The following is a 14385-nucleotide window of genomic DNA, read 5'->3' as shown; positions in this document are numbered from 1 at the left end:
GAGGACCTCTTAAATAGGAACATGGACAGTTCATCATTTTAACAGTGAAGCCAGAGTGTATGGGCACCTGTGGGGTTGTGGGGCTGAAAGAAACGTTAAGGGGGACAGGTGAGGTTCTCCTTTGACTGCTTTTTTTTGAGACTGAGTCTCGCTCAGTCGCCCTGGCTGAAGGGCAGTGGTGCAATCTCGGCTCACTGCAAGCTCCGCTTCTCGGGTTCAAGCGATTCTTCGGCCTCAACCTGTGGAATAGCTGAGACTACAGGCGCCCGCCACCACGACCGGCTAATTTTTTTTGTATTTTTAGTAGAGACGGGGTTTCCCCGTGTTAGCCAGGATGGTCTCGATCTGCTGACCTCGTGATCCGCCCGCCTCAGCCTCCCAAAATGCTGGGATTACAGGCCTGAGCCACCGCGCCCGGCCAACTGATTCTCCTTTCTTAATATTCTCCTTTCTTAATATTAAAAAAACAAGTTCATCAGCTTAAAGTAAGAAGTGGGTAGGACAGACTGCAGGTGTAAGAGATGAGAAGAATGGACTGTAAAAGAGTGTTGCCTGGGCGCTCACGTCTGTAACAGCAACACTTTGGAAGGTGGAGGTAGGAAGACTGTCTGAGGCCAGGAATTCGAGACCAGCCCTATTAACATAGCAAGACCTCACCGCTACTAAAAATAAAAAATTAGCGGATGTGGTGGCGTGTGCCTGTACTTCCAGCTGCTTAGGAGGCTGAGGTGGGAGGATCCTTTGAGCCCAGGAAATCGAGGTTGCAGCGAGACGTCACTGTGCTGCTGCACTCCAGCCTGGGCAACAGAGGGAGAGCCTGAATAAAAAAAAAAAAAAATAGTGTATCTAAGGAAACACAGATTGGCAGTTTGGGAGATGAAAATTGAATGTAGGAGAATGAACGTCCAGGAAAACACGGTAGACATGACCGAAACATCTACTTTAGCTTAGTGGACATGTACTAAAAGTGAGATAACTCGGCGGGGCGCGGCAGCTCACGACTGTAATTCCAGCACTTTGGGAGGCCGAGGTGGGTGGATCACGAGGTCAGGAGTTTGAAACCAGCCTGACCAATATGGTGAAACCCCGTCTCTACTAGAAATTAACCCGCCGTGGAGGCGCGCGCTTGTAGTTCCAGCTACTCGAGGCTGAGGAAGAAGAATCGCTTGAACCCGGGAGGCGGAGGCTGCAGTGAGCTGAGATGCTGCCACCGCATTCCAGCCAGCCTGGGCGACAGAGCAAGAGACTCCGTCTAAAAAAAAAAAAAAAAAAAAAGTGAGACAAGGTTCTGTTTTTCTCCAGCCACTTTCAACAGCCCTTAGTGCGGGTGTGGAATAGGAAAGCTAGATTTAACGAGGTTAGTTAATAAGCAATGTGAAGGAGAAAAATAAAAGGAAAAATGGATTATGAAATATAAAATGGATTAGGAGGGAAGCAAAAAGCGTGACAGTAAAAAGGCGGTAGGACAATTACAGGTCCTGGTGGGGTTGAGGCGTTGTTGGATCCGGGGTTCTAAGTTATTCTTCACAAGTTTAGATTAAGACCATGGAAGTCAGTGACTAAGGCTAAGTTTTTCGTTCCCCCAGACTCCGTCCGAGGAAAGTTTGGGTCAACCCTATCAGGATCCCTAAAGCACATTCCACTCCGCCTCCTTTGTCGCGAGGTTTCACAGAAGCGGAAAGTGCGGCTCCCCCTTGCTCCTCCTCCCCATCTCCCTCCTACCTCTAGGAGTTTAGGGCCGGGCCATCCCAACGGACGGCCCCTCCCAAAACTCACTGTTCGGACGGGTGTTGGGCGTCGCTAAGCGCCGACGAAGAACTTCTTTCCAGTCCATGGCCGACTCTCGCGCAGCAGCTTCTGCATTTGCTGTTTCCTACCTGCTCCACCCCTACCAACTCAGGCGTCAGCACCGCCAGGCCCCGTAAAGGTTAGGAAGGCCGCTCAACCACCATCTTGAACAAGGGCGGAAGTCTTGGCTAAAGAGGCAAAAACAATTACTGTCACTCCCGCGGAGAATACCGCTACCACGCTGACTGGGGCAAAGCTATGAAAGAGATGGAAAATGGTTCCCCTTCAGGAGGCGTCCCAAACTCACCAAGCCCGATTTTAAAAGGCAGGATAAGCCCGCGTTTTCCTTTATCGTGCGCCTTTGGCGCGTGCGCACCACGTGACTCAGAAGTTAATTGATTCCGGCTTGAGGGAAGCGCTTTCTTTCACAATTTCTTTTCATTGTTCATTGCGGATATCTGTAAGTCCTCCAGGTCCCCTGAATGTAGTAGACGCTTCCGCAGCCGTCTCTTACCCCTTTTGCCACAAAATGCTTCAAAATTGCCTTTTTTCCTCGCCGCCAGCCCAGGCGGAACGCCTAAGTCCGGGTCAGTCTCGTCAGTCGGCCGGGGCTGGCGCGGTGCATAGTGGGCACTGTAGTTCCCGCCGCGTTTATGGCCGCGTTAAGCCTGAGTGCCGCGTTGAGTTGTTGAATGAAGTGAACTTCGTTTGTCAGCGATAGGTACTCAGTCTAGGCAGCGCCCTTCCTGGATCTCTCTTCCTTTCCCGAGTCGTTGGCGCACCTGACTCGCCACCTCCTCCCTCCGCATCCCTCCATCGGAGGAGCTTTGCGGTCTTTGGAGAGTTATGCAGGGTGAGGGCCCCTAGACTTTGGCTTTCGCCGCTGTTGCTGGTGGGCTGGAGTTGGAGGCTCCTGGATACGGTTTTGGCTTTATACGCCCTTTCCAGCAAGCTTCCCGTGGGAATCTGTTCCTTTTCAGGACAACTGTGATCCACGTGAGTAAAACTGGGCGTTCCTTCTTGTGCTTTTTCCTCAGGTTCATGAACTGGAATGTAAGAGGCACCAGAGGATTCCTGCTCTGTCCCCTGGTTTGCGGCTTGCGACGTTGGACATCCCCGGATTGTTGTTTAATAGAGAAAACTCACCTGCCTTCTTGCTATTAAGTAACCCCAAAAGCAGAACTTTGATTTGTCTGTAAGGAAGAAACACAAATCTTCTTTTAAAAAGCTGCACTTCGACTCTCCACTGCCGACCACCAATCCCTTTAATTTTGCTATAGAAGAGGGTTTTTTCCCAACATCTCTCTCACTATCTGGTGCTGATCTCACTGCATAATGACTTTCTATTTGTTTGGTATTCGAAGCTTTCCTAAGCTTTGGAAGAGCAACCCATACCTTGGGCTAGGCCCAGGGCACTCTTATGTCTCTCTCTTTCTTTCAGACAGCTGCGGCATCAGGAGCCAACAGAGGTTGTTTTCTCTTAAAACAATGTCTCCACAGAATACCAAAGCAACGAATCTGATTGCCAAGGCCAGATATCTCAGGAAAGAGGAGGGCAGTAATAAGCAAGTTTCTTCTGTTCCTCATTTTTTTTCAGCTGGAGCAGCTAAGAAGAGATCACAGATGAATCCTCAAAGTAAAGATCATGCCTTGCCATCTGTGAGGAACACTATTCAACTCCCAACACAACCTTTGAATTCAGAGGAGTGGGATAAACTTAAGGCGGATTTCAAAGGAAAGACCAGTTTTGAAAGATTCATCATTTCACAGATGGCTCACTCTCATAGCTCTGTAGATGTGGCTAAATCTCTGCTGGCATGGGTAGCAGCAAAAAATAATGGTATCGTAAGTTATGATTTACTGGTCGGGTATTTGTATCTCTGTGTCTTTCATATGCAGACATCTGAAGTTATTGATGTCTTTGAAATTATGAAAACCAGATATAAGACTTTAGAACCTGGAGGTTACAGTCTTCTCATCCAGGGACTGATCCATTCAGACAGATGGAGAGAATCATTGTTGCTGTTAGAGGACATCAAAAAAGTTATCACTCCTTCTAAAAAGAACTATAATGACTGTATCCAGGGAGCTCTCCTTCATCAAGATATAAACACAGCTTGGAATTTGTATCAGGAATTGCTAGGTCATGATTTTGTTCCTATGTTGGAAACTTTAAAAGCTTTCTTTGATTTTGGAAAAGACATAAAGGATGATAATTATTCAAATAAACTACTAGATATTCTTTCATATCTAAGAAATAATCAGCTGTATCCAGGGGAATCATTTGCACACAGTATAAAAACATGGTTTGAGAGGTAATTTTGACTTTTTTATATGTATGTTTTTATTCTTTAATTTTTTTTTTTTTTTTTTTGAGGCAGGGTCTTGCTCTGTTGCCCAGACTGGAGTGCAGTGGTGTGTTCATAGCTCCCTGTAATCTCAAACTCCTGGCCTCAAGTGATCCTCTCGCTTCAGTCTCCTGAGTATCTAAAACTACAGGCATGTGCCACCATACCTGGCTAATTATTTTTAACTTAATAACTTTAAACCTCAAAGTAGCCACTCTTTTTTGTTGTTAGTTGCTGAGAATCATTCTATTCTGATTATACTTTTTTCCATCTCTTAGTAAGGTTTATTTTCTCTTTAAGACAAAATTTTCTCTCTTTAAAAAAAGTAGCAGCATACATAATTTGTGCTAATCTTTACCCATCACATAAAAGTGAAATTTTATAGCACTTTTATGTATTTTTTTCCTTTTAGAAGGATCATTAATTTTGTTTTCTTAGGCATCTAGTATGATGTGAGTACTTAATACTACTTATGGCCAGTGTTCATAGCAAGAAAAGAATATAGCATTTGACTGGAACTCGGGCCATATTAGTATTTTCAGAAGTTCCTCTGAAAATGTGATTATGTGCTTATATTTATTCTGTCTACTCACTGTCTTTTTTTTTTTTTTTTTGAAGACAGAGTTTTGCTGTTGTTGTCAGGCTGGAGTGCAGTGGCGTGATCTTGGCTCACTGCAACCTCCGCCTCCCGGGTTCAGGCAATTCTGCCTCACCCTCCCAAATAGCTGGGATTACAGGCATGTGCCACCACGCCCAGCTAATTTTGTATTTTCTTTTTAGTAGAGATGGAGTTTCTCCATGTTGGTCAGGCTGGTCTCAACTACCTCAGGTGGTCCGCCCGCCTCGGCCTCCCAAAGTGCTGGGATTACAGGCGTGAGCCACCGCACCTAGCCACAGCTTACATTTCAATAGTGAGATTATAGATGACAGATAATATAAATAAGCCATATTATCCGAGTTCATGAACTATAGAGAGTAGACAGAATAGGCTGGGCGGATCACCTGAGGTAGTTTTTCTTTTGTCTTTTTTTTTCTTTTTTTTTTTTGAGACAGAGTCTCGCTCTGTCGCCCAGGCTGGAGTGCAGTGGCAGGATCTCAGCTCACTGCAAGCTCCGCCTCCCGGGTTTATGCCATTCTCCTGCCTCAGCCTCCCGAGTAGCTGGGACTACAGGCGCCCGCCAACTCACCTGGCTAGTTTTTTTTGTATTTTTTAGTAGAGATGGGGTTTCATCGTGTTAGCCAGGATGGTCTCGATCTCCTGACCTCGTGATCCGCCCGTCTCGCCCTCCCAAAGTGCTGGGATTACAGGCTTGAGCCACCGCACCCGGCCTTGTCTTTTTTTTTCTATATCATGTTTACAGAGCTTTGAAGTAGTAATTATGCTTAATTATCTTATTGAATATCAAGGGAGGAGGAGCCCGGTTGTGAAAATTTTTGAATACCAAGGAGTTTGAATTTTATTCTCTGATCAAGAATGCTGAATTTGGCCGGGAACTGTGGCTCATGCCTGTAATCTGAGCACTTTTAGAGACTGAGGTGGGAGGATAGCTTGAGGCCAGGAGTTTGAGACCAGCCTGGGCAACATGGCGAAACCCTGTCTCTACAGATAATACAAAATTTAGCCTGTCATGGCGGTGTGTGCCAGTAGTCCCAGCTACTTGGAGACTGAAGCAAGAGGATCACTTGAATCTAGGGAATCAAGGCTGCAGGGAGCCGTGATTGTGCCATGCACTCCAACCTGGGTGACAGAGCAAGACCTTGTCTCAAAAGAAAAAAAAAATGCTGGAATGGAGTTTTACAAAGGCAATTGCCAAGTGAGAAGAGTAGATAGGAGAGGGATTAAGATTGAAAACAGGGAGATCTGCGTGAATACAATTTTAGGTTTAGGTGAGAGATGATGAGAATTAAGAACTGAGGAAGGAAAGAAGGCAGTAGAATCAGAAGAACTGATGGTAATATGTGGAAGAGGAAGGAGGAGAGGATACGTTGATTGAACAAATACATCAATACATAGCTTTTGAATGCTTCCAAATAGGCTAGGCATTGCAAGTGTTTTATAAAATCTTTTATGACATTCTCAATTTAATTGGGAGTACAATACCACACAGTGAAATAATAGTGGTAAGAGGTAAATTACTCTGAGCAGGAGCAATTTCTGGCAGCTTTATGGAGAAGGTAAGAGTTGAGTTTGGTATAGAGGTTATGCTACTAAGGTCAGCTGCTTTCTGTAGACTTGAAGATGAGAGTTAGTTGGTGGGAGGAGAACCATAGGGAAGAAGGAGATTCAGAACAGGGTACCAGCAGCTTCTTAACCTCATGCAGGATATCTGCCACTTTTTAAATTAAACCATTCTACAGAAGTATCTTGAACTTTTCGGAGTTCTTGCTTATAAGAGTTTCCAAATATCATGAATGTCTTTCATTTCAGTAGGAATCTAACCTCATGATTTGGTTTTGCAATCTTCATAGTGTTCCTGGAAAACAATGGAAAGGACAATTCACCACAGTCCAAAAAAGGTGAAGACCAATGTTTATTTTTAACTTGTTTGTTTTCAGTTTAGTAGGTTTTGTTGCTATTGATTGAAAAATATTTAAGAACATCTTAAGGATAGGATAATTACAAGTTTGTAATTAGAGTATCTGAGGAAAAAAACATACTTTGCATACAGAGACGTAGCAGTACCCAAAACGTTTTTCCAGTGCGTATTATGAGCCTTTATGATGTCTTAGAGATGTTTTTCCCTAGAGGTTCCAGACCCAGTTGTGTTTTAGGATTTATTTATTTATTTAATTCACCAATATGATAATTCACATAATAGGAATTACTTTAAAAATGTCATGCGAGCTGGGCGCCATCACGCCTGTAATCCCAGCACTTTGGGAGGCTGAGGCAGGTGGATGACGAGGTCAGGAGATTTGAGACCATCCTGGCCAACATGTTGAAACCAAGTCTCTACTAAAAATACCAAAATTAGCTGGGTGTGGTGGTGTGTGCCTGTAGTCCCAGCTACTTGGGAGACTGAGGCAGGAGAATTGCTTGAACCCAGGAGACGGAGGTTGCAGTGAGCCAAGATTGTGCCACTGCACTCCATCCTGGTGATAGAGCGAGACTCTGTCTCAAAAAAAAAAAAAGTCACCTGAGTCAGGCATGGTAGCTCATGCCTGCCTGTACCTGTAATCCCAACACTTTGGGAGGCTGACTTGGCAGATTGCTCAAGCCCAGGAGTTCAAGACCATCCTGTGCAACATTGAGAAACCCTGTCTCTAGAAAAAATACAAAAATTAGGCGCCAAAATACAAAAATTAGCTAGGTAGGGTAGCACGTACCTGTTGTCCTAGCTGCTTTGGTGGCTGAGGCAGGAGGATCCCTTGATCCTGGGAGCTTGAGGATGCAGTGAGCCGTAATTGTGACACTGCACTCCAGCCTGGGCAACAGAGTGAGACCTTGTCTCAAAAAAAAAAAAAAAAAAGTCATTCAAATGACCAGTCTACTTTTTTGGGTTTTCTGGCACACTAATTTGTGATATTATCAGGTTTATAAAAAATTAGATGTATGTGATTATTACAAAGGTTTTAATGTTCTTTTTTATTACCTTTTAATTTCCTCATTGTTCATTTCACAAAAAATTTTCCTCAGAACATTATTTGACATATTTAAATATTGTTATTTAACAATTATAATTACAGTGGCCAGTGTTTGGGCTGTGGAAAAACCATAGAGTCTATTCAGCTGAGTCCAGAAGAATATGAATTTCTTAAGGGAAGAATCATGAGGGATGTGATAGATGGAGGTGACCAGTACAAAAAGACAACGCCTCAGGTGAGTCTAACAGTTTTGATTCCTTCTTGGATTGCTTGTCTAGAGCAGGGGTCAGCAATTTCTGTAAGATGCCAGATAGTAAATATTTTAGGCTTTGTAGGCCATCAGTCCCTGTTGCAACTTTTCAACTCTGCTGTTGTAGTTAAAACAGCCATAGATAATACATAAATGAATAGACATTGCTGTGTTCCAGTAAACTTTATTCATGAAAACAAGCAGTACGCTGGATTTGGCCTGCTGGCTACAATTGCCAACCTTTTGGAGAGATTGCTTTAGAATTTCACAGAATAATTGGGTTAGACCATCATCTGTTGGAGTCAATCCTATTATATCGGGACATAATAAGTGCACTTAAACTAAAAAGATGCTTATTTTTTCTGTAAGTGCTTCTAGAAAACTGTGTTTAAGTAGACTGCCATGAAAACATTGTGGTTTCTCACAACTTTTCTAGTCAAGAGTTTATCACATTAACTGATTTGTGTATGTTGAACCATCCTTACGTCTCAGGGATAAATCCCACTTGTTGATGATGAATGATCTTTTTAGTGTATTTTGAATTTGGTGTGCTAGTATTTTGTTGAGGATTTTTGCATCAATATTCATCAGAGATGTTGGCCTGTAGTTTTTTGTTTGTTTGTTTGTTTATTTTGCTATGTCTTTGTCTGGTTTTGCTATCAGGGTAACACTATCCTCATGGATTGAGTTTGGAAGTCTTTCCTCCTCTATTTTTTGGAATAGTTTGAATAGGATTGGTATTATTCTTTAAATATTTGGTAGAATTGAGCAGTGAAGCCATCAGGTCCCGGGCTTTTCTTTGCTGGGACACTTTATGGCTTCCATCTCGTTACTTGTTATTGCTCTCAAGTTTTTATTTCTTCATGGTTCAATCTTTTTTTTTTTTTTTTTTTTTGAGACGGAGTCTGGCTCTGTCGCCCAGGCTGGAGTGCAGTGGCCGGATCTCAGCTCACTGCAAGCTCCGCCTCCCGGGTTCACGCCATTCTCCTGCCTCAGCCTCCCAAGTAGCTAGGACTACAGGCGCCCGCCACCACACCCGGCTAGTTTTTTGTATTTTTTAGTAGAGACGGAGTTTCACCGTGTTAGCCAGGATGGTCTCGATCTCCTGACCTCGTGATCCACCCGTCTCGGCCTCCCAAAGTGCTGGGATTACAGGCTTGAGCCACCGCGCCCGGCCTGGTTCAATCTTAATAGATTGAATCTGTCTAGGAATATGGCCATTTCCTCTAGGTTTTCCAATTGATTGGCATATGGTTGCTCGTAGTAGCCACTAATGATCCTTTGAATTTCTGCAGTATTTGTTGTAATGTCTTCTTTTTCATCTCTGATTTTATTTATTTGGGTCTTCTCTCCTTTTTTCTTAGTCTGGCTAAAGGTTTATCAATTTCATTTAACTTCAAAAAACCAACTTTTTGTTTCATGATCTTTTGTATGGTTTTCTTAATTTCAGTTTCATTTATTTCTGCTCTGATCTTTATTATTTAGTCTCCCCATTTTGGGTTTGGTTTACTCTTGCTTTTCTAGTTCTTTAAGACGCATATTTGCCAGATGCAGTGGCGCACGCCTATAATCCCAGCACTTTGGGAGACCGAGGCAGGTGGATCACCTGAGGTCAGTAGTTTGAGACCAGCCTGGCTAACATGGTGAAATCCCGTTTCTACTAAAAATACAAAAAAAAAAAAAAATGAGCTGAGCGTGGTGGTGTGTGCCTGTAGTCCCAGTTACTTGGGAGACTGAGGCAGGAGAATCGCTTGAACCCAGAAGGTGGAGGTTGCAGTGAGCCAAGATCATGCCATTGCACTCCAACTTGGGCAACAAGAGCGAAACTCCATCTCAAAAAAAAAAAAAGAAATGCATATTTAGGTTGTTTATTTGAAGTTTTTCTTCTGTTTTGATATAGGCACTTATAGCTGCTTTTGTTATATCCCACCATGCTTAGATACGTTCAGTGTTATTGATAAGTAAGGACTTAGTCCCACCATTTTGTTTTCTGGTTGTTTTGTGGTCTTCTTTTTTTCCTTCCTTTCTTCCCTTTAATGAACATGATTTTCTCTGGTGATACAATTCAGTTTCTTACTTTTTATTTTTTGTGTATCTGTTATATGCTTTTTTTTTTTTTTTGAGATGGAGTCTTGCTGTGTCACCCAGGCTAGAGTGCGGTGGCGCAATCTCGGCTCACTGCATCCTCCACCTCCTGGGTTCAAGAGATTCTCCTGCCTCAGCCTCTTGAGTAACTGGAATTACAGGTGCACACCACCACGCCCAGCAATTTTTTTTTCTTGTATTTTTAGTACAGACAGGGTTTCACCATGTTGGTCAGGCTGGCCTTGAACTCCTGACCTCATGATCTGCCCACCTTGGCCTCCCAAAGTGCTGGGATTTTAAGTGTAAGCCACCATGCCCGGCCTTGTTGTATGTTTTTTGATTGGAGGTTACCATGAGGCTCACTAATACTTTTCTATAGCCTATTATTTTAAGCTGATAATAACTCTACACCTTTACTTTGTCTCCCTGCTTTTTTTTTTTTTTTTTTTTTAACACTGTATAAACAAACAAGCAAAAAGCTGGGACTACAAAACTAATAAAAACTCTACACCTGGGATTTACTTTGTCTCCCTGCTTTTTAACTTTTTATTGTTTCTATTTATATCTTATTGTACTATCAGTGTCTTGAAAAGTTATAGTAGTTATTATTTTTGATTGACTCATTGTTTAGTCTTTTTTTTTTCTTTTTTTTTTAATCAGACAGAGTCTCGCTCTGTTGCCTAGGCTGGAGTACAGTGGTGCAATCTCGGCTCACTGCAACCTCCGCCTCCTGGGTTCAAGTGATTCTTCTGCCTCAGCCACCCGAGCAGCTGGGACTACAGGTGCCCGCCACCACGCCTGGCTAATTTTTTTGTATTTTTTAGTTGAGACAAGGTTTCACCATGTTAGCCAGGATGGTCTTGATCTCCTGACCTCGTAATCTGCCTGCCTTGGTCTCCCAAAGTGCTAGAATTACAGGCATGAGGCACTGCCTCACTAAACTCATTGTTTAGTCTTTCTAAAGATAAGAGTAGTTTACACACCATAGTTACAGTGTTATAATATACTGTGTCTTTTTGTGTACTTACTATATATACCCTCAGATGATTTCTTATTGCTCATTAATGTCCTTTTCTTTTTTTTTTCATTGAAATGGAGTCACGCTGTATTGCCCAGGTTGGAATGGAGTGGCATGATCTCAGCTTACTGCAACCTCTGCCCCCCGGGTTCAAGTGATTCTTGTGTCTCACCCTCCCAAGTAGCTGGGATTACAGGCACCTGCCACCAGACCTGGCTAATTTTTGTGTTTTTAGTAGAGACAGGGTTTCACCACGTTGGCCAGGGTGGTTTCGAACTCCAGACCTCACGTTATCCACCTGCATCGGCCTCCCAAAATGCTGGGATTACAGCTGTGAGCCACTGCACTCGGCCTACGTCCTTTTCTTTCTGCCTTTTTTTTTTTTTTTTTGAATGTAGAGGCAGGGTCTTACTATGCTGCCCAGGCTGTTCTCAAACTCTTGGGCACAAGTGATCTTCCCACCTCGGCCTCCCAAAGTGCTGGAATTATAGGCGTGAGTCACTAGAGTAACTGTCCTCTTCTTTAGGGCAGAGTAACTGCCCTAATCCTTTCTTTATTCATTGAAAGTTGAATTATTTGGCCGGGCGTGGTGGCTCACACCTGTAATCCCAGCACTTTGGGAGGCCAAGGCGGGTGGATCACCTGAGGTCAGGCGTTCGAGACCAGCCTGGCCAACATTGTGAAACCCCGTCTATACAAAATATATAAAAATTAGCTGGGTGTGGTGGCGGGCCTCTGTAATTCCAGTTACTTGGGAGGCTGAGGCAGGAGAATCATTTGAACCCGGGAGGTGGAGGTTGCAGTGAGCCAAGGCCGGACTATTGCACTCCAGCCTGGGCAACAAGAGCAAATCTCCATCTCAAAACAATAAAAAACCAGAAAAAAAAGAAAGTTGGATTATTTGGCCAGGCGCAGTGGCTCACACCTGTAATCCCAGCACTTTGGGAGGCCGAGGTGGGTGTGAATCACTTGAGTTCAGGAGTTCAAGACCAGCCTGGCCAATATGGTGAAACCCTGTCTCTACTAAAAATAAAAAATTAGCCGGACATGGTGGTGCGTGCCTGTAATCTTAGCTAATCGGGAGGCTGAAGCAGGGGAATCATTTGAACCCGTGAGGTGGAGGTTGCAGTGAGCCAAGATTGCACCACAGTACTCCAGCCTGGGCGACAGAGTGAGACTCCATCTCAAAAAAAAAAAAAAAAGAAAGTTGGATCATTCAATGCCTTGAGGTAGTTTTTTTTTTTTCTTTTTTTTTTGAGACGGAGTCTTGCTTTGTTGCCCAGGCTGGAGTACGGTGGCATAATCTTGGCTCACTGCAACCTCTGCCTCCCAGGTTCAAGTGATTATCCTACCTCAGCCTCTGGAGTAGCTGGGATTACAGGCGCACACCACCATGCCCTTCTAATTTTTGTATTTTTAGTAGAGATGGGGTTTCACCATGTTGACCAGGCTGGTCTGGAACTCCTGGACTCATGATCTGCCCACTTGGCCTCCCAAAGTGATGGGATTACAGGCATGAGCTACCGTGCCCAGCCCTGACTGTGTATTTTCAAATAACCTGTCTTCAATCTCACTAATCCTTCTGTTTGATCCCTTCTGCTGTTAACGGACTCTCATGCATTCTTTAGCATGCCAATTACATTTTTCAGCTTCAGAATTTCTGCTCAATTTTTAAAAATTTTTTTCAATCTCTTTGTTAAATTTATCTGGTAGAATTCTGAATTCCTTCTTGGTGTTATCTTGAATTTCTTTGAGTTTACTCAGTAGAGCTATTTTGAATTCTCTGTCTGAAAGGTCATACATCTGTTTCTCCAGTATTGTTCCTTGCTGCCTTATTTAGTTCATTTTGTGATGTCCTCTTTTCCTGGATGGTCTTGATATCATGTCTGGGCATTGAAGAGTTAGGTATTTATTGTAGTCTTTGCAGTTTGGGCTTGTTTGTACCTTTCCTTCCTGAGAAGGCTCTCCAGATATTTAAAAGGACTTGGGTGTTGTGATCTAAGTTGTATCTGCTTTAGGGGGCACCCAAAGCCCAGTAGTGCCGTGGTAAGAGGTACTGCCCTAATGGTCTTAAACAAGATCAGGGAGAATTCTCTGGATTACTAGGCAGAAGCTCTTATTCTCTTCCCTTACTTTCTGCTAAACAAAGAGAGTCTCTCCCTCTCATTCTGAGCCAACTGGAGCTGAGGATATAGTCACACAAGTACCCTTGTGGCCACCACCACTAGGACTGTGCTGGGTCAGACCTTAAGCCAGCACAGCACTGGGTCTTGTCCAAGGCCTGCTTAACTACTCCCTGGCTACTGTCTGTGTTCACTGAAGGCCCTGGGGCACTACAATCAGCAGGTGGCAAAGCCAGCCAGGCCTTTGTTCTTCCCTGCAGGGCGACAAGTTCCCCCAGACCTCAGCAGGTCCAGAAGTGCCATTTGGGAGCCAGGGAGTAGAGTCAAAAACCTTAGAAGTCTACCTAGTGTTCTATTGTATTGTGGCTGAGGTGGCATTCAAACCATAAGACACAGTTCTTCCCACTCTTTCCTCCCCTTTCCAGAAGCAGAGGAGCCCCACCCTGTGGCCACCGCCACCACCAGCCCACAGGGAGTTCTGCCAGGCTCCCACTGATGTTCTCCTAAGGCCCAAGGGCTCTTCAGTCAGCTTGTGGTGCATGCTGCCTGGCCTGGGACTCACCCTTGGTGTTCTGCCCACCTCTGGCTGAGTTGGTATCTGAAGCCGGCAATATCAGAGTCTCACTCAAGGCCTATGATGTACTACCTGGATATTGCTGCTGCTTATTCATGGCTCAAGGGCTCTTCAGTTAGCAGGTGATGAATCCTTCCATGACTGGGTCCTTCCCTTTAAGGCAGTGTGTTCCCTTCTGGCTCAGAGTGTGTCTAGAAATGTCTATGAGCTAGGGCCTGGAAAAGGTGGTGTCTCATGACTCTGACCGGTACCCCATCCTGCTGTAGCTGAGCTGGTGTCCAAGATGCAAGACAAAGTCCTTCCCACTCTTCCATCTCCTCTCCTCAAGTAGAAGGAGGGGGTCTGTTTAGGAGACTGAGATGTGGGGCCTGGGCTTAGGGGAGGTATGGCACCGGTACCCCCCCTAGCTATCCTAGCTGGTGTCTTAGTAGGCCACATGCCCCTACCAGTCCACTGGCTCTGAGCCCAGTTCACCACTAGGACTCACCTAGGAGTTACAGTCCTTGTGGCCTAGACTGACTTTCAAATTTATTTACAGGCGCAGAGCACTTTGGCCCATGGTGGTGAGGCTTGTGGGAACTCCAGTCTCAACCACTAGGATGGGCAGTTTCCCT

General features: G+C 44.4%; 3 protein-coding genes across 6 annotated transcripts in view; 2 read left to right on the top strand and 1 right to left on the bottom strand.

Moving 5' to 3' along the window:
- PPP2R3C (protein phosphatase 2 regulatory subunit B''gamma) overlaps positions 1-1898 on the bottom strand; it is a 37023-nt gene extending 35125 nt beyond the window's left edge. For 2 of the 3 annotated variants that reach the window (XM_050798111.1, XM_050798114.1), the window contains exon 1: positions 1777-1898. In XM_050798111.1, the coding sequence (XP_050654068.1) occupies positions 1777-1834 (58 nt within the window). In that variant the 5' untranslated portion in view covers positions 1835-1898. Of the gene's footprint in view, positions 1-1722 lie in introns of all 3 variants that reach the window. The other variant, XM_050798112.1, reaches the window with a different exon arrangement.
- Positions 1-14385, top strand: part of PSMA6 (proteasome 20S subunit alpha 6) — a 205501-nt gene that overhangs the window by 8398 nt on the left and 182718 nt on the right. The window lies entirely within an intron of this gene.
- Positions 2416-14385, top strand: part of PRORP (protein only RNase P catalytic subunit) — a 149370-nt gene continuing 137400 nt past the window's right edge. The window contains exons 1-4 of one of the 2 annotated variants that reach the window (XM_050798100.1): positions 2416-2509; positions 2826-4103; positions 6606-6653; positions 7824-7956. In XM_050798100.1, the coding sequence (XP_050654057.1) occupies positions 3124-4103; positions 6606-6653; positions 7824-7956 (1161 nt within the window). In that variant the 5' untranslated portion in view covers positions 2416-2509; positions 2826-3123. Of the gene's footprint in view, positions 2642-2825; positions 4104-6605; positions 6654-7823; positions 7957-14385 lie in introns of both variants that reach the window. The other variant, XM_050798101.1, reaches the window with a different exon arrangement.

Source organism: Macaca thibetana, chromosome 7 (assembly GCF_024542745.1).
Source record: "Macaca thibetana thibetana isolate TM-01 chromosome 7, ASM2454274v1, whole genome shotgun sequence".
NCBI classification, from domain to species: Eukaryota; Metazoa; Chordata; class Mammalia; order Primates; family Cercopithecidae; genus Macaca; species Macaca thibetana.
This window is presented reverse-complemented; position numbering and strand designations above follow the sequence as displayed.